The sequence below is a fragment of the Bombus vosnesenskii genome, unplaced genomic scaffold (genome assembly GCF_011952255.1).
Source record: "Bombus vosnesenskii isolate JDL3184/JDL3185 unplaced genomic scaffold, Bvos_JDL3184-5_v1.1 scf7180000013319, whole genome shotgun sequence".
Classification (NCBI taxonomy): Eukaryota; Metazoa; Arthropoda; class Insecta; order Hymenoptera; family Apidae; genus Bombus; species Bombus vosnesenskii.
Window position 1 is genome coordinate 741,506 of NW_022882964.1, and position 19,917 is coordinate 761,422.

The window sequence follows — 19,917 nt, forward strand, 5'->3', positions numbered from 1 at the left end:
TGTTATCCCCACTATATCTCTCTGTTTTAACTGTATACATATTACTACTATATTACATGACCGATCTCAGCAGTACGCATGCATTTTGGGTTGATTGTGGAACAGAATGGAGTATCACTGTCTTACTATATCTCTCAATTCATTGTACATTCGTTTTATAAAATTCCTGGCACAGATGTTACCTTGTTAACTGACCAGATTTAATTTGGACCAGCGGCCAATTCACGAGGCAATATTGTATATATTGCACCCAAAAATGATTCATAACGTCTGGCGTAAAATACATTTTTTAGATTTTGTTAAATCTCTTATGAATGTTTACCTCAGGCAGTGTTATAAAATTTGTATCAATTGGATTTAAACTGTATGAATTAAGTGGAAACTCGTGACGTATCAACTGATTAAAAAAAATTACATGTAATTGTGTTCAACATAATGTATCAAATTGTGTTTACATATTGATCAAAATAGATAAATACGTGTTTCGTGTTGCAGGTAATCAGTGAGATAAAAGTAACATTTAATAGAAATTCTGTGAAACAAATAAACGAATGCTCGAGGACAAAAGTATTTGTATACTAAGGTTATATTTTTAACATGAAAATATGTCATGACTGACAAACTAATTACAGTCAATAATTCTTAATATTTGAATTTGAATTATGTTACTGGAGATTATTTGACAATAATTAAATATGGATCCTCAGACTGGTAAACATTTGCATACAAGACAAATTATTGGCATTTTTCCTATATTGGAATTAAATGTCGATGATGTAGATGTTCCTTTAGAAAATCCAACTACAACTTGCTTAGATATCTTTTTCCTTGTGTCTTCAATCCTTATGCACATCGTGGATGTGGCAATTGATATCAATCTTGCTGTAAGATATTTATTAGCCAAAAAAATAACATACTTTATATGGACAACTGTTTTTATTCTTTTACCTTCATTTATAAATGTTATAATCAGTAGAAGAATGCAACAACAAGATGACAAGGTGACAAGTTATATTAAGTAGTAACATTGCCAATTAAATTTATAATTCAAATCAATCTTCATTTTAGATAAATGAAACATCAAATCCTTCCAAATTTAAATGTGTACATGCAATGTTAACAAAGAAATTATGTTGCCTTGTACTTGTAGCATTTCAATTAGCACCGGTATTACGTTATTACAGAACCTTGAAATATGCTCTTTATGCGTACAAGTTTGAAAAACAAGGCAATCGTAATGCTCAAAGACGATATTACCTCAAAATGCTGGGAGAAGATCAAGATGTTGCATTATTAAGAGTATCTGAATGTTTCCTTGAAGCTGCACCTCAACAAATTTTACAGTTAACTATATTGTTAAAACATTACCACAGTGATATTAACTTTGAATGTAGATATACTTTTATATCACTAATTTTGTAATTTTAATTAACAATATAAAATTGATATTCATGTTAATTGTAGTTATTCATCAGGTAGCTAGTATTGTTAGCTCCCTTGGAAGTATGGGATGGGCAATGGCTAGTTACCATCGTAGTATTAGATTGGCTCAACAAGATAAATTAAATATCGGTATTACAGGAACTATTCTTCAATTTTTATGGCATTTTTGTACTACAGGTATGTACATTGTCATTATATAAAAAAGTTCATACCTTCATTTGTTAACATCTTTCAGTTTCAAGGATATTGTCACTTAGCGTTGTGGCAAGTATGTGGCCATTATACACGGCCATCGGATGTATTTTTCATTGGATTTGTATGACTATTTGGATTATCGTTGATTCTCGTGGTATATTGGAATTTTGTAGAAATTCTAATCATGCTCCACATTGTTCTCCAAAAATCAAAGAACGCATTTATTCTGTATTATTTTCTATAGTGATTGGTGTAATACATGTATTCATATATCTGAATACAGTGGACGGTAGTACATTTCTTAAACATGTATTCTTTTATATAATTTGTTTTGTTGAAAATATAACAGCAACTGCATTTTGGATATACGCTTCATCGGATGAAGTTAAAAATTCTTGGTACTTTAATGTACTCATTGTTCTTTGTATTGTACCGTTCTTATTAGGTATAACAGCTATGACAGTTTATTATGGCGTTTTTCATCCTTCTTTGAAACATCAGAATTGTGCGAATACACGAGTCTAGATCATTTTTATTCATATTTAATCTATATATGTATTACAAAAGAATTGTACAAATACGTCATTCTTACTAACAATCATTTATTTTTATCAATCATATTTTTTATATTTTTATAAATCTATTTGTACCTGGTATAAATTTCAAAGCTGAAGAAATTATCTGAGTAAATAATTTTGATATTACATCTAGTATATCGTTCATACAATTTTTATTGTATTCTCTACAATTATGCGTGTGTGTGTGTGTGTGTGTGTGTATCGTATAATGAATTTTATATATAAGTACTTAAAATTCGCAAATATATAAAAATAAAATGACAAGCTCAGAAATTATAACAATATTAGTTTAAGTATTTAGTTAAGTTTTTTGTCATGTGTACACTCTATGTATTTTATACGCTTTTATAATAAATAAAATCAACAATTTCTATGCCTTAAACATTTATGTATTATAAATCTTTTTATATCAGATATTAATTAAAATTTTACACACATGTACACGTACATAGAAAAATGCAAAATATACTTAAAAGCACTCTTGAATATACAATGGTGAAACTATTTCTTAAGCGAATATAAAAATTTATCAAATTTTCAAGTAACTCAAATTTATTTGAAACAACAGCATAAAGTGTTAATCACATAACGCAAATGTTTTTAATCATATTATCTCTTATGTTAATAAATAATAATTTAATTATAAGATTTTCTGCTTACATGGGTGATTTAATTATGTTTAAGTCTAATTGTTCCGCAGTGCTTGTAACTTCAATACTTGGTAATGGCATTACAAAACACATTTTCTACCATTAATTTATAAATAAAAAATTATCTTGTCCTTGACATTAGTATTATAAAGATGGCATTATATAAAATAAAATGTGCTATATAAAATAATTCATTAACAATTAGCAAAGCATATATCTTACATATTAGTATTTCTTCTGGTTATCAATCGACTGGATTCTGTATTACTATAAGTATAAATTCTTTATCCGGAGCCACCATAATTTCATGTTTCTTACTACGAATGCGGAGAAAAGTAAGGTCATTGGTTGGATCCAAATCTCTTACTACAGATCGTGCTTTGTCTGACAGTTGGCTTATTAATCCTGCGTATTGAACTGTCGTAGTGTTATCCAACGTAGATTTAATTGGGATACCTAGATAAGTAAGTTTTTGTTAAGTTTAGTATAATAATTATGTATGGTGTCCATATTAACACACAACACACAGTATACCTTCTGCATTAACTACAATTGTTCCAACCACTCCCTTATGCGATTGAATACGTTTCATAGTTTCTTCTACCTCTTGTGCCTTAGGAAAGATGTGTTATTCTAAAGTATGCGAAGTAACATAATTAGGAGGATATAACTTGTCATAAACCTACCATCTCTTAAACGTATCAATTTATACTATGTGTAATATAGTGTTAATTATAAAATTCGTAATAATAAGTTGTAACGAATTTGGTATTGACAAAACGTCACTTGGATCGTACCGCCCACGATCGTGTATACGACCATGGTACGTTTTCAATGAGATTGTGGCTACGCGATCACTTTTTGTATCGACCATCAGGTGGTGAAATGATCATCCAATAAGAGTTGCCCACCGAAAGGCATCTCAGCCAATCGTATTCTAATTACTTAAATTTTTAATTTAATTTCGAACTTTCTTTTCTTCGTATATGTATATTTTCTTTGTAAATGATTCTTTAAACTCGAAAGTACTATTGAATTCGTAATATTTGTAATTTCTCTTGTAATTCTTCTAGTTTATTTGCTTATGAAATAAATTATTTGTTACTTGCTATTATCGAACCGAAAGTTGCCAATAATTATATCTCTCCATTTATTCGAAAAGAAATAGAAAATGAATAGTTGACGTGGATAGAATAGCCATGATTTAACGAGTCGATCGCAGCGCTACGGCTAGCGGTTGACTCGCATAGTACACCTTACGGCAACCTCGCTCTCCACCACGGGAGTTGCCAGACCTGTATGTACGACCGTGATACAACGCCATGGTTTAAGGCGGGGCAAACAGCGGAAACTCTAAAGTCATATGATCATATGATCGATTTGCGATTCCTTTAGAACACAGACGTCTCTGTTCGTTGCAAAAATGGCCAGTCAGACGCAAGGTATTCAACAGCTTCTGGCAGCCGAGAAAAGAGCAGCAGAGAAAGTCGCAGAAGCTAGAAAACGTGAGTTTCCATTCGAACATTATAAGCTATGTTTCAACACGGATATATTTAAAATCTAACCCGCTGTAATCAATCCTTTTGCGTCCCTTACTTTAAACTGGTATAACTTTTTAAATGCTTAAAAATAATTATTAATTTAATAATAACGAGTAGCTCCGAATGTAAATATAAATTTGACAAATACGTATAGCTGTTGCTTGTTTGGTATTCTTTGATAAAAATTATCTAACCTTTGTCGATATAGCAGGTTATTCGTAGAAATACTTTTCAAAGTTCTTCTAGTTTTTAAATAAAGATCTTAATATTAGGATTAACAAAGTACGAATTGTAAAATGACTTTGTTTTTAGGTAAGGCGCGTAGACTGAAGCAAGCGAAGGAAGAGGCTCAAGATGAAATCGAGAAGTATAGACAAGAACGAGAAAAGCAGTTTCGTGAATTTGAAGCAAAGGTGACTAACTTTAGATACACGGATAATTTCTGTTCCATTTCGATTAAATATATATTATACCGTACTACGAAGAAGTAAGAACCCTTTGATACATTATATACGACATATTTCTGTTATGTATAGCATATGGGTTCGAAAGAAGATGTAGCAGCACGTATAGAAGCCGATACAAAAATAAAAACAGAAGAAATGAATCAAACTGTATCTATGCATAAAGAGAGCGTAAGTTAATATAAAACATATATAGAAGAAGTAACGATATTTTTCATGTTTTACGCAACATTTTTAGTATTTGTATCTTTTATTATACAGGTCGTGCATACAATCTTGGGCTTGGTCTACAACATTAAACCGGAATTGCACAAGAATTATCGCTTAGAAATTTAAGTGAGAAAAATCGTATCGATTAAATATAAATATTGCATCTTACGCTATAAATGTACATTAAATATTTCCTTTTTATCATAATTTGAAACGTACCTATTGCCGTTACGTTGTACTTCTATCTATCTAAATGTATATATCTTTTAATCGTAGATGGCGATATATATTCAAATTACTAGAACTCTTTCTGCAGTTGCTATACGACAATAAATGTAATCGTACCTATGCTGAGCTTTTACCACTGTATTGGAAAGTTTAAGGATTATAATAGTGGTGTCACAGTAGCGCTATAGACATATTAAACAAGTTATCGTCATTGTGATATATCAAGGCCTAGATATATTAGGATGACGCGTAAATGTTAAAGCTTAGGGTGGTGGAAAAATATTGTGCGCTGTTAAGCGTATATCGTTAGATGTCATTCCATGATTCTGCTACATCGAGGACAAAATGCACGTTAGAATATTCCGTACAACTTCCAAAGAATCACAGATAAGCTCCTAAACCGATGTGATTCTCACGACGATGTACATATACATACTATTTGTTTTGTTTGAAAAATTTAAGATTTGTTAAGTTATAGGAGAAAAAGAAGAAGTTATATCTCATGTGTAAACCCTGTCTCTGTATGCTGATTCATCTGTACAGTATTAATGTTCGAAAATAAAAGCGATGAAAATGTAACTCGTGCTTAAGCTCCTTTATCATCTACCGAATGATAGAGTTTCATGTAGAAACGAAAATTTCGTTATCGCTCAATTTTCTAAGCATAACTATGTAATCTGCATAGTTATTATGTAAAACATGTTTTACATTTATAGTATTTGTAACGCTCGATTTTATCGAGCGCAATTATCGAAATTTGTACATGTTTTATATCGTACGATAGATCAGATATAGATATAACTGATTATAACAAGAGAAAGGGTTGAATAAGAAAATACTTGATCGCATCTTGAAAGAAATTTGTACGTACGTCGTAAAGCAAGATCGAAAGTTAAAAAATATGCGCGAACCAAATTTTCGCGTTTGTCGATATATCGGGCGCAGACTCGGGTTGAATAAAAAACGCAATTGCGACGTAATTGGATATTTGTGTTTACGTTTATCAGAATTGGTTAGACATTTAGGTGAATAAGAAAATACCGAGTGGGAGTAGAGAGGAGAGGAGAGGTGGATGAGTGGGGAATCAGCGTGGAATCAGCTGTATAAACCTAACCTTCCCCTTTCATCGTAGGACGTAGGAGATGGTAGTCTCAGACAGCAGTTGGTTGGGCGCGCGTAGTGCGTGTGTGTAGTGTCCGTTGACAACACTAGCGCCAGTCTATAGACATCGAGAGGTGATTCGATTTTGTGAACTAATGCTGGCAACGTGAAGCGGTCAGTACGTGTGCCATTCTGCACCGAGAAATGGAAACCAACGAGACTCGTTCGAGTAATACGAGCGCGAACACGTTGCCGATGTTCGAAGTGTGTAAAGATGCAGTGACAGCTGTGCACGTTTACGCGTTTTAAATCTGTTATGATTGAGAAGATGACGAGTAAAGCCGGACGCCGACCAGCTGCGAGTCCGAGGAAGAGATTGTTGTAATCGTCGTCGTCGTCGCCGTCGTCGCCGTCGTCGTCGTCGTCGTCGTCGTCGTCGTCGCCGCCGCCGTCGTCGTCGTCGTCGTCGTCGTCGTCGTCGTGGTAACGTCGTCGTCGTCGTCAGCACCGTCGTCGTCGCCGTCGCCGTCGCCGTCGTCGTCGTCGTCGCCGTCGCCGTCGTCGTGTCGTCGTCGTCGTCGTCGTCCGTTGTCAGCCGTCGTCGTCGTCGTCGTCGTCGTCGTCGTCGTCGTCGTCGTCGTCGTCGCCGTCATCCTCGCCGTCGCCGTCGTCATCGCCGTCGCCGTCGTCACACGTGCCGAAACTTGTGTGAACGTGCGTTTTGGTTTGTTGGTTTGTTTCATCGAAACCGTGTTACAAGTTTTACCAAGCGAAACGGTGCGGGTGTACGAACCTCTTTGGATACAACTTAACAAGATGTGGTGTCTCGTTAGTCAAGCAAACTCCGTCATCCTCGAAGTGCAAGTCGATCCCAAAGCCATTGGTCAGGTGTGTCTCGAGAAAGTGAGTCATTTTACTATTGTTGCATTTTTTATTTGTTTACCTTATTCCTTTGTCAGAGCATATATTCGTCCGTCCGTTGCATCTTTTGTAACGTCGATTTACCGCGTTTTTACGCTTCTCCGAGAAATCGAATGAAACGACGATTTGAAAGAATTTGGAAAATTTGAAGATTGAACGATCGAAACGAAAGATTGCGAGGCGACGCGAACGATTCGATAAAGACGAATCGCGTACGTTAAAGTCTGCTCTAGGTTTTTACACGATTTCTGGTTGCTTCGATCGCTAAAGATCGGATATAAAAATGCGCTTAAACACGGTAGTACGAAACAATTAAGTTAGAATGCAGCTTTGTTCGAACGTGACGCGCAAACGGCGTGTTGTCGTCATTGTAAACAAAGAGAACGTTCATCGAATATACATGCGTGTACGGTGGATCGATTCCTTAGCAAAAGTACGTTAAACTTGCGTCGAAAATAGAAATTTTAGCGTTCGGTCCGATCGAGCGATCTTGAGCGAGAAACGGAGGCGGAGAATCTCGACGCCGGATAAATATATACGCGTAAGGGATAAGAATGTAAATGTATGCGGAAAAGTGGCGGGTCGTGAAAATGTAAAGCATATTCGGTTTGAGGGAAAGACGGTGGTGGTGGACGGTGCCTTACGGCTAGATCGTAACTCACGTGCGCAACAGATGCCTCGGAAACGTTCGGCCACTTGCTCCAGCAATTTGAAATTTCAGGCCTATACCGGCGTGCAAGGTATCTTGTTTCTACGGGGAATTTATTAGCGCGCCGTAATTTTAGATCGCGGGCAGGGGGATGAGCGTGCTTACGATCGTAATTTATTATCGAGACGCGGTGACCTCGCGACAACCTCGGCGGCGGCCGTATCACCAGTAGTAACGTCTCGTTTATTCTTTGGGGTATAACTTTATTTATAGATGCGAGACGCATCGGTTGCGTGTAGCACAGCAGTTGCACGTATGCAAACAGATAAGACTACCACCAGCGACTAACAGCCTTGATCCTCTTGCTCTCTGCTCGTTCCGTCTACCCCGCACGTTCTCTTTCGTATTTCTTTCTCGCGCAACGATACCTGGATCGTTGGTATCAAAAATAACCGTGATCAGTTTATAGAAACCTTTGCTCGTGTTAAACAGCCCTTCTGCCGATCGAGCGAAACGAGTTTACCTGGCGTTGCACTGGCCGCTGTTGGTAACCGTTTCCATAGGTTTTGATAAAATCGTAGGGGGTAAGGAACGAGTAGAGAGAAAGAACTCTCGCTACTTCGTCTACGGAAACACGGAAATAACTCGGAAGCTTAGGAGAGGAAGCGAGCAGGCTGCTGTCGCGCGCAAACGACACGCTACACGTAGATACGCTTCCAGCGACATGTTTACTTCTAATACGAATCGGTGCAGAGCACTCGACGATGATTACGGTGTAACCAAGTGGGTCAAAGCCTAACTAGGTCGCAATTTCACCGAGCATCGTATTATTCGATGCTCGGTATGTGTACGCTTATTGACGAAATAAATTTTCGTGGATCGTTGAACCTACGTATTTTCCATTGGACGTATTCGTTCGTATAGTTACCGTTAGATTTACTATCAGACTGCTATTGTTTAAGTTACGACTCTCACGGCTGAGTTAGAAATACCGTTCTTCGACCACTTTTCTTCGATTACCGTCGATCGAGAGGAAGAGAAACGTTGGAAGGCGGCACGCATCGAAGACCGTGTTGGGAACGACCAAGGAGGTAGCAAGCTCGTTCATCACTAACCGACGGTCCTAAATGTTTCCTTTGTGGGTTTTAAAAGTTTTAGCAATGGCCGTGTTCATGCCCCGGATGTGTTTCATCGATTGTTTTATAGCTGTACGGACCTGCGGGACTCGTCTCTCTTTTATCATCCAGGCTACCTCGTCGTTACTCTTTCGTTCGTTCGTTCGTTCGTTGGTTCGTTCTCTAGGGACCATGGAAAAAGGTACCGTTTCGATGTAGCGGTTCGATCGAACGGTTCCTTGTCGAATTCTAATCTCTCGTTATTTTCGTTGCCTACGTTACAACTCGATAAACTTTGCGTCTTGCGTCGTAGGCAGATTTTTCCGTGCGCGTTCGAACGATTTTGTTTGGAAAAAGAAGAGGCGGCGCGCAACAAAGCGCGACAAAGCCTCTTTCCAGCTATAATACTCGGTCGCCGTTCAACGGCCGTTGAATAAGGCAATATCCCGAGGCTTTATCGTGCCCGTTTTGCACGAACAACCAGGGCCTGTTATTACATCGGAAAATTGCCGGACCTGCGTTTTCTCCTCTTTCGCTCTTCGCGTTCTTCCTTTTTTCCAGTGTTTGACAAAGTTCGCTTTCAAATAGGTCCGTTCGCTCTTTTCATTTTCCTTCCTTTAATCTCGTTAGGCGCTATTTAGCAGTCGCTAGATGGATACCTTCGGCCAGAAAAGGAAAGGTCGGATCGTTTCTATATCCTGATTACTTTTATGCAAATTTCAAACGTTCGTCTGTCTCGTCTCCTTTCTTCTTTCCTCTCCTCCCTCTTCTTCTTGTCTCGTTCTTTTACGTAGCGCGACCCATCGCGACAAGTTGGTTGCGCAACGCAACCTATACGTACACGTAATTACACGTTGTCACGTATCGTAACGCGCGATAGAGACGCATTTCGTCGTTATCGCCGTGTCCATCGTGATTCGCGAATTCGCGAATTCCTCGCTTCGGCGGCCGACCACGGATTCGCAAACGTTCTTTCCGTCTGCTCGATCGATAAATCAAGCGATCGACGTCGCGTGACTTTTTTATCTGCCTTCGAACTCGAGATATATTTCGCACACGACGATACTCGTCGCGAAATATCGCGAGCATTCCGAGTCCAGACAGACGTCCCAGACGTCACGGACATCCAAGGTACACGCGTTCGTCGAGCGGCGATTAAATTCTTGGTACAACGGCGTGCGAACGAAAGCAAGCCGATCGAATACCATCGAATTTCTCTTAAAAAATACCTGCGTGTGTCGCAAACGTTTTTACAGCGGCGGTTGTTTCTCGTCGTTACTCCGGTGTATAAAAATACACTGGCGAGTATACGGGTGTTCGTTAAGGTGAAAAAAGTTAGCGAGGAAAAAACGTCGGGTTTCGTGTTCTTTGAACGCACGCGGAGCGTACGTATACGACTTTAGACGGGAATTAACAAGAACGAATTAACCAGAAAAATCAGCTGCGGATTCTTGTCGAGGATGGGAACGATCCGGAGATACGAAAGTCTTTCTCTCCTTTCTCTTGGTGCAGCGTATACGACTTTATCAAGGCGAAACGTTCGAGCGAATTTGCGGTTCGGAGAGAAGACGACGAGGGAAATTTCAAACGTCGAACGTTGCTCGATCGTACGTCGAAAGAGAAAAACTGGACGATATCTGGTAATATTCGAAGTACGGTTTCCACGGGAGACATTAGACACAGCGATTGGCTCGTTGGCGATTCGACGCGGAAATTGGGTGAAATACGTTAGAACGGAAGCGACGTGACAGCCGGAAATGAGAAGATCTTCGTCACCTAGAACCGCCTGGCATTCTTGTAGCTCCGTAACGTTCATCGATAAAACGCGCTGTATCGGCCAGGTATCCACGAGTACGAAATATTTTCCTTTTATCTCTTCCAACGATACGGTTCGTATCCGTCGACGAATTGCAGGGTATCGCGTTTGCGAGAAGCGGACGGAACGGCTCTGGAAGCGTCTTTTTCGCGACACGAAAACGAAGAGTTTAGGCAGAAAACGAGAAGGTGCGTTTCCGCCGATTCGAAGAAGCTGGATTACGCGCTTATGCGCACTTTGCGCTCTTAAATCGAACCCCGCGTATCTTTTCTCGTTTGTCGACAACCGGCGAATCGCGTCGTAACTGTTGTAATATGCGGTCGTTGGAAGAACGTTGGACGTTGGACGCGGTGCCTGGTACAGTTAGAAGTAGGCTGCGTATCTCTTGATCTCGCGATCGAAGGACAAACTTTGAGGACAAACTTCGCTACCTCGATATTCGGTAAATTATCGAAGCCGTCGGTGGAATCGCGTCGAGCAAAATCCAGCCGAGAGAGCAAAGTTTGGAAAACAGCAGAGGCAACGACGGAACTTTAAAAGTCGCTTATGCGGCCGAGTTTGCCGAACGAACGGTCGAACCGTCTTCCTCTCCATGTGGAACGAATCCAAATTTTCGCGATCCAGGATTGCCCGTTTATCGTAGTGGTCGCCAACACGCAACCCGCTTCCGCATGGCGATAACGTATATCTGCCGCGTAGATCGCGAGATCTCGAGTAGAATCTCCAAGCGGCGTTAGGAACGCGTTACGGAGTATCTCGACGATCGTCGTCCATCCTTCGTCGCACGGACGACTATTCATCCGGGCGAAAACAGAGATAGGTGCTCTGTTTCAAATTAAACGGGCGCAAAATCGTAACGTTGTTCGTCCGCGATAGCTTCGCTCGGCTCGTTACGTACGTGCGAGTATCTCGGACGAGCGAAATCTTTAATTCCGACGATCGAAGTTCGCGCCTGGAATACAGTTGGGCCTACCGATCGACCAAGTTACGACACACGCTGTTACGAAAATCGCGTTGCGAAATTTGCTCGGGAGAAAGGGAAAAGGTGACGAAGAGTCGTAGGAGAGCGATCGATTCCCGTAGGTGTTTCGCTGCGAGTTACTACAAATTGCCACGCGCTGCATATACGGCCGCATATACGTTTCCATAAGCATCGAAACGAAATCGTATTGCACGGTTTTGCCGGTTATTTTCGCCTTCGATGTGTCCCGTTTCTCGCGTTCTCTTCCGGCGGATGTTTTCGCCGTATCGCGTCCACCGTGTTGTCGATCGCGTTGGTATTCCGTCGTATCCGGTAAAGCCAAACGATAGTTTGGCTTTTGCTGAGAAACGGTCGATGCGACGAAGGACGATGCGACGTCGTATCGTACGTTGACGATTGCAGCGTTGGCTGTGCGATTTTCTTCGATTAGTTGGATCAGTTAGACGGAGTCGTCGTTCGTTCTTGGAATTGTAGCCGACTGGACGTCGCGTTCGAACGATCGGCGAATCGTCGTAACGCGAAAAGCCGAGCAGGTACTCGCTTCTTCCTCTCTAGAACCGATAGCGACGACAAAAATACACGAGCGAGTATCGCCTTTCAACGCGAATTACCTACGCAATCGCGTGGCTCTGCAAATGGGTCGTACTTACGCCGTATGCGCTACTTCCCGCACTGGCGATATTCCAGGCGCCGCGTCGCAGAGGATAGTTCTCAGCCTCGATGCAAAGTACGACAGAGACAAACGATGACATATCCGTTTATAAGGCGCGAGTACCGCACAGCCGTTCCTTCGATCCTCCATCGAAAATATAATTTGCCGAAAGCCAACGACGATTCGCTATTTCCGCCGAACTGCGTTCGCGTTGAATATTTCGAAACGATGGACGCGCGTTTCGTTTTCCCCGAGAATTTGGATCTTGGGAAATGTTCGACGGGCGGTTCGTTTCCACGGTAAACGTAACGTAAATTCCACGCAGATTTTTCTGCAGATGTAAACGCAACGTTACGCGCGATTACGTACGCGAATCGGTATCGTTCGCGATCTGCCGGGCATCTGGCGAAACTGCGTTTGCGATTACGCCGCTGGAATTAAAATGACGGACGGCCGAATCGTGTCGCGGTACGTACGTGTTATTGAGAAAGGAATACAAGCGAATAACAAAGTAGATGAAACGTTATCGAAGAAAAACAGGATGTGCGATAAAAGGTGGAACGACGATGTATTCGCGCGTGTCAACGCTTACAGCGTGTTCGTTCGATCGGGCGTATAGTCGCTTTTCAAGGCACCGGACGTCCAAAGGAACGAATCGCTGTACCCTTTGCGGCGAATCTTTGTGACCGCGATTTATTTAAATTGGCTGCAATAGGCCGACTTCCTGCTTAAACGCACTCCGTCGGACCAACTCGCACGCCATTGGACGAACGCGCGTGAAGACGCTTCTCTGCCTATTTGCACAGACCCTGCTACGACGCAAACAAGTGCGTACGTGGTAACGAAGGATCGCTGGTCGTTCGAGTGACGTTACAGTCTCCTTTGTACAGGACGTTACGATACGACAAAGGAGACGAAGAACGCGTTCCGACGTTTCGATCGTCTCGTTGTCGCGACGAATACAAAGAACGGAAAGAAATCTCGATTTGCGTCTGTGTTCCTGCAGCGAGCGGGATTCCTTGATCTTAACGCGCGATACGTCCGTTTTTATTTTCCTGCGAATCGATATTTAACGACACGTGTCGTCGATGGAAACGTAGGTATTTCCTGTGTAGAATGGCAACGGACATGGCAGGGCGACAAAGACGTTATGCGTTTCGCGTCGTATGAATATACGAATAGGTTAGGCATAAATAATTCATACGTGGCAGAGGTTAATGAACAGCATTCACGAATTCGCTATGTAAATATAAATCGTAAGGCCCGTTTCTCGTAATTGTAAATATCCTGCATCCTGTTCGCGAATCTTTCCTTACTTTTCCGATCGGACGATATTTTTAACCGCCAGACTTTATTTTCGAACGTATCTAATATCGAAATCCGTCTATTCGAACGAGGGAAGCTCGCAACGCGCGATGTAGCTAACGTACTTGTTACATACGCGAAGTTTGCTCGCCACGACTTTGAAATTGCCAGCGAAATGTTTTCGCTTTCCACGTTGAACGACGATAACCCGCGACGTAGCGACTTTTCGCGCGATTGCCTGTCGGATTTATCGGTATCTCGAGCGGGGTCGCGATTTGACAAGGACAAGGAGCCAGAGAAACGGGTTTCCGTGTCGTCGGATGGTGCTCGATCGTTAGGTCGATGTACGAGCCGTTCGATGGAGCGAGTCTTTGTTCGCAACGCGTAAGTTTTCGTCGTAGACGAAGATCGGAACGTCGCTCGACGCGGAATGGAACGCGCAAGTTCATCGCGAAGTAAGAAACAAAGGGTACGGTGCATCGTGCGATACGGTATCCGTTTTATGTATCGGCGTAATCAAGGTGTACGTCGTACGCGTAACAGCTAAACGCGAGTTGCGCGTTCCTCGAGGACGAGCAAGTAGAGATCGAACTGGTTTACGCGTAGTACGTCAGCCGGCAAACGCCGAGGTTATCAAAACGCCGGGATTTCGTATATATACGTCGAATTAAGGTCGGAATTTGTTGGGCGTTCGACGAACCTTTGCTCGAACTTACCATCGCGGATATAGCTGATGTTTACCGGTACAAAGCAGATGTTCAAGAAGGTACAGAGAAAGAATAGCAGCGGAAACGGTCGGCGCATTAAACGTAAAAAGAAGATTAAAAAGGAAACACCCAACGGATCTCACAAAGGACATAACCTAACGAACAAACACTCACCGTACTAAAGAAATAAATCAATCAAATTCGAAGATGGTATCCCACTGGGGGTAGCCATCCACGTGTTATATTATTATACCGCTAAGCTATAATATTTTACCAAGTGTCCTACTGGACAAATTGTAAAATGTAAATAAATTAAAAAAAAAGAAAAAACCGGTACAAATGTGGGTACTGCAAGAGGCTACGAGCAATAGCGGCGATATGATGGTCGAGAGACGTCGATGACAACGAATCCACGGTCCACGGGATGACGAGCGCCAACGTAATACACGATTCGGATAACTCTCTCGATAACTCGATCGGCAATTCGCCCAACGACTAACTAACTAACTAACTGACTAACTCGTAATCCAAATGAAACTGCCCTTATACAGTCCTTTTGCCACTCCTTGGATCAATCTCCGTTTTTGAGGAGAGCTGCACGACTATTTTCTACTTCCGTTATTACACGCCTCTCCCGTGACCGTGGGTGACGCGTTATGTCACCTCGAGCCCAAACCCATCGTCATAAGCCTTAAGTGCCCGCGTAACTATTTCTTCGTTTATTGCTTAAACGTCGTTGTCGCAAACATCTGGATCGGGGTATTGGGTTTCTCCGAACGTTCCAAAGAAAGGGGTCCCGATGCCCTTTCATCTCCGACATATATGTCGGATCTTCCCGTCATCGGGACTTCCCGTCTGGAATGTTGGGAAAAACACCAATACCCTAGTCCAGACTTTTACTACAGCTACACTTGAGTAATAAAAATAAGAAATAGTTTCAACGTTCCAAGCTGGCTTCATGACGATGGGTTTGGGCTCGAAGCGACATAGCGGGTCGCTGGACGTAGCCACGGTCACGGGAGGGACGCGTACCTGACAGAGATATGGAATGATTGTACGGCTCTCCTTAAAAACAAAGATTGACCCGAGAGGTGGACACGGGAATATATAAGAGCAGTTCCACTTGGATTTGGGGTTGGAGTTCGTGCAGATAAATTTATTTGCACGTGGAGTCATACGTGTATCACATCGCATTCGTCATCCCGTGGACCGTGGGTTCGTCGTCGAACCTGAATTCGTTGTCATCGACATCTCGACCATCCGATCGCCGCTATTACTTGTAGCCTCTTGTAGTGTCCACGTTTGTACCAATAAATATCAGCTATATCCGCGATGGTGAATTTGAGCGAAGGTTCTTCGGACGCCCCAAAAGTCCAACCCTGATCCGACATGTACGATGTAGTATCGGGGAAAAGGGCCTAAGAAACATCGAGTTAACCATGGACGATGTCGCGAGAGCCGAGGCGCTGTCGGGTCTGTCAACGTGTTCTCGGTCTTTTCAAGTGCATAATTTCGTAGAAAAGACCTACCTGACCCTGGCGACGAGCGTCTACGGAACACGTGTGCGGTGAGCCTAGCAAAAGACGAAAGAGACGCTACAACGGCCAGAATGCGAGTTGAGAAGCGCAGTGTGAGTCCAGAGATCACAGAGTGCGAATCGACGTACGACGATATCGTAGTCGGTCCTGTTGTTATCGAGTATCGCTTATTAAACTACGCTAAACTCTAAATATAGCATCGTTACTTGTCCTTACTCTAAGAATCCATACGTTGCTACATATATTTACCGAGATAACGAGCCCGAATGACCTTCGACTCTTGACTCTCCGGTCTGGCCCTTTTTATTCGGTACATCGGCGTACAACCTGCCAGTTAAATTACTTATCGTTAGCACGGATCGATGATGCACGTACGCTTCTTGCGACGTAACGTAGTATCTTTTCAGCGAGCTTCGAGCAAAGTCTCGCCAGCAACTTTACCGCCTAGCTCTTATCAACGCGGTGACCGAGTTTCGTCTAGAATTTTGTCTAGAATTTTGCCTAGAATTTCGTCCGCTGGAAGACGTACCAGCCTGGCACAAATAAGATTCGCCACCACTACGCGTAGGAAGCGAAAAGAAACGTTACGTTCGTTTTTTAGTTGGCGGAAAGTGTAAACTGCTGGAAGCGAAGTAGCGTAACGTCGGGATAACGGGTAAACGAAAAGTTTTCGATCGGTTTAATCGCACGTAGATTTTACGGGTTCCCAAAGTATGGCGAGAAGGGTGGCGCTGGCACGGTGCCAGAGGCAGCTCGTGCAACGGATTCAACTTGGAACGCGCAACCTGTAGGCGTTTTATCGTTGCCGGTTTTTACCTATCGCCGACAAATGAAATTAGCCGAGTTCTCGTTATTCTGGTGGCAGCGCTCTCGATGTATAAATATATGAGGCGCGGTTAACCGGACGCAGAAACGCTATCAAACGATCGTGAATATTTATATCGTTGTTTATTCGTGTCGCTGGAAACCAGCTCGATTTCATTTTTAAATCGATTCCCGGGAATCGCAACGAAAACACCAATCTCCTCTCGCGTTTAAACGTGTTTGTATAGAACTTTTCTCCCTCCCTTCACCGCTACATCCTTTTCCGCTTACGTGATTTACTAATCGTACAAGCTGCATCCCACTGTCCCCCCTCGCCGCTCGACTCTGTTTACGGAATTCGCGAGGAAATTCTTATTACTTACGTAGTCGTCGTCGAACGGATTCTTAGCGAAACGACGATTTCTACGCGATCAATCGATAAACGAATCGCGGATTCGTTGGTCGCAAGCGAAAAACAGACGTCGCGTTTGTCGTTCGATAAACCGTAACCAGCGAGCCGTTACGGAATAGCGAATCGCGACGATAACGGCTAAAAACGAGAGGAAACGAGAAGAAAGGAGGAACGAGATTGGGTAAGGGCGTGCAAGCGACGTTGGTTTACATTTCGCGGATTTATTGATCCGGAAATGGCACTCGGCACGCGGCATGCGGCAGAGTGGGATGCACGGAGGCGGAACGCGAAATACAGAGAACCGTATTCAACGATTCGGTCAATTACCGGTTCGGTACTCGCTTTCATATGGATTTTACGTTACGCTAACGGGACGTAGCCGAGCGTTTCGCAGGATTGCCGTCACGCCACGCCGAATACCCAATTAGCGCGTCTGCTTAACGCGATTGTCAAAACTTATTTATAACGACGTTATCGGTAAACAAGGTTTGACCAACTCGGCAGCCGCGTTGACGCGTCGCTAATTTCGCTCGCGATCTCGTTCCGTAGTCGCCGTTGAGAATCACACGGTCGGTTAAGAACGATCCAGGATATTTTAAACGCGTCGCAAACGAATTCGTGCGTTGCGAATCGTAGAATTTACGGATAATCGTGGTTTCCGTCGCTGAATCTCGTCCGCGACGAAAGCGCTTTCTACCTGCTCTTCTCTAAGCTCGTAGCAGCCGCACCTACGAATAACGCATCGACGAACGGTACCATCGGTACGCAGTCGTTGGCCCGAATGAAAAATGAACGAAGAGCGTAGGTGGGTTTAGGGTTAATCGCTGTTTCCACCTTTTTCCAACGATCTTTTCTTCTCGACCCGTTCTCGTTCAGCCGTTGATGGATCGTTCACCCGCAAAATCGGACGGCCGAGCGACACGACGAACGGCGGACAGATTTATTCGTCACCTAGCGCGTGCTTGGAATAACAGCACCCGAAGCCTACTTACGAAACGTTTACGCATTATACCGGCGCTTTCTTTGAAAAATCTTTGTCTCATCGCGCACTTTGCTGTCGATAACTCGCACGCGTATTACGATTTCTCGCAGAGTGCACCACGCGATCGTTCAACGGCAAAAGTCGTTGCAGCGGAATATCGCGTTGCAATTACGAATCGACCTCCTCCTTCTCGTCCGAGTCGAAATACACGGTCTTTGTACGCGCGACTTTTGATATTTCTACCGCGTACATTCTACGTACGTACGCGTATACAATATCTTGCACCTTGCACCGTGATACTTGCGGATTGCATTGTACGTCGGTTCGTATATACGAACGAAGTAGGACTGTAGATTTTCTCAGAAGCGTTGGTTCATACGATCTCCTATATTGGTATTTAAAAGTATTTGTTTCTCATTCGAGCAACGTTCTTCGTTGCATCGTTCGTTTTTACCATTCGTCGTCGTCGCCGAGTTTGCCGAAGGTTCCGTAATTGAAATTCCTCGTTTTTCCTCCTTACGTTCGATGCAGATGCGCAACTGCGCGTACATGCACTTTGCGAAAGTTTATCCAACTTCGAAGCGTTTCTCTCGCGAGATCGAACGAAACGTCGTTCGACCAAACTTCCATCTTATACTTGACGTTTGAAACGCGATAAAAGAGCCGTGTCGGACGAACGACGTTCGTACTCGAAACGATCGTTCGTCCAGGCGATCTACGGCTCTTCCGGCTAGACCCGAGCCTGCTCGAGATTCCAACGACACTGTTCGAAGAAACGAGTTCCGGACTGCCGAGACTTCGCTCAACGCGTATACAACGTATTTATAGCTGGTGTTTCGAGCGTGCAATAGCGAAAGAAATGCCGTCGTCACCGCCTTTACGCGTATTCCAGCGTACCAAAACGCAGAGTAGGATTGGAAATCGCGCGGAGATTCGACGAAAGTTTCACCGGCTCGAGCGAAACTGTCGAAACGACGATTATTTCGCGATCGATTCTTAGAGAATTCGTCGAGCAACGAGAGAACTCTTATCGTCTTGGAATCGCGTTTGATCGTTGGCATCGTTGCGTAGTGTTGGGTAGGCGATACATTTACACTGTACACGTGAATGTGCGTGCAAGCGTTAGAGGACGTCCAGGTCTTGATGGAGACAAAAGACTGTTGCCAGATGTTAGAAAAATCTGGAAGAGTCTTCAAAATCGAGTAGAAAATCGAGGTCTTCAGAGTGTAATATATATGTATAGCTGTCGTGTGTGAAATAAAGTAAACTATTTGTATTTCCGAATCCTTTCTTTACCTTAACACGTAGTCGTTAAAATTCGATAAAATCTTTGCATCTTTGTGCGTGTTTTAGTTTCGCTCGTTCGTATCACGCTGCTATCGTAAATAGAAACCGGTCGACTCTGCAAAAATTCCAACGAACCATCAACTACTCGCCGTTATTCGTAACGCGTCTTGTATTCGCTTTTTTCCTCTTCTCCGTTCTCGCATTCGTGTTTATCGTAAAAGTCGATCGCAGAGAACGGAAAGAGGTGGTATCCGTTCGCTCGTCGGACGAAACGGATCGATCGACGATTAACGTTCGATAAGAGTCGAGGTCGAGAAGACGAAGACGAAACGCAGCG

At 42.9% G+C, this 19,917-nt stretch overlaps 4 protein-coding genes across 4 annotated transcripts in view; 3 read left to right on the forward strand and 1 right to left on the reverse strand.

Annotated features, from left to right (window-relative positions):
- The first annotated feature begins 1 nt into the window (after position 1).
- Positions 2–2,403, forward strand: LOC117235710 (XK-related protein 6-like). Its single transcript, XM_033498003.1, has 5 exons — positions 2–417; positions 496–1,001; positions 1,069–1,390; positions 1,465–1,620; positions 1,679–2,403. Exons 2-5 carry the CDS (start codon positions 696–698, stop codon positions 2,161–2,163), a joined length of 1,269 nt encoding a protein of 422 aa, XP_033353894.1. The 5' UTR covers positions 2–417; positions 496–695; the 3' UTR covers positions 2,164–2,403.
- A 361-nt stretch (positions 2,404–2,764) lies between these two features.
- On the reverse strand, positions 2,765–3,872 carry LOC117235719 (dynein light chain roadblock-type 2). Its single transcript, XM_033498016.1, has 3 exons — positions 3,553–3,872; positions 3,401–3,479; positions 2,765–3,322 (listed from the first exon to the last, which is right to left on the reverse strand). The coding sequence occupies exons 1-3, from the start codon at positions 3,553–3,555 to the stop codon at positions 3,111–3,113; spliced, it is 294 nt and encodes a 97-aa protein (XP_033353907.1). The 5' UTR covers positions 3,556–3,872; the 3' UTR covers positions 2,765–3,110.
- A 276-nt stretch (positions 3,873–4,148) lies between these two features.
- LOC117235718 (V-type proton ATPase subunit G) lies at positions 4,149–5,888 on the forward strand. Its single transcript, XM_033498015.1, has 4 exons — positions 4,149–4,371; positions 4,720–4,820; positions 4,944–5,042; positions 5,133–5,888. The coding sequence occupies exons 1-4, from the start codon at positions 4,290–4,292 to the stop codon at positions 5,205–5,207; spliced, it is 357 nt and encodes a 118-aa protein (XP_033353906.1). The 5' UTR covers positions 4,149–4,289; the 3' UTR covers positions 5,208–5,888.
- A 1,243-nt stretch (positions 5,889–7,131) lies between these two features.
- Positions 7,132–19,917, forward strand: part of LOC117235712 (E3 ubiquitin-protein ligase MYLIP) — a 39,552-nt gene continuing 26,766 nt past the window's right edge. The window contains exon 1 of the mRNA XM_033498005.1: positions 7,132–7,313. Coding sequence (XP_033353896.1) covers positions 7,227–7,313 — 87 coding nt within the window. The 5' untranslated portion in view covers positions 7,132–7,226. The remainder of the gene's footprint in view (positions 7,314–19,917) is intronic.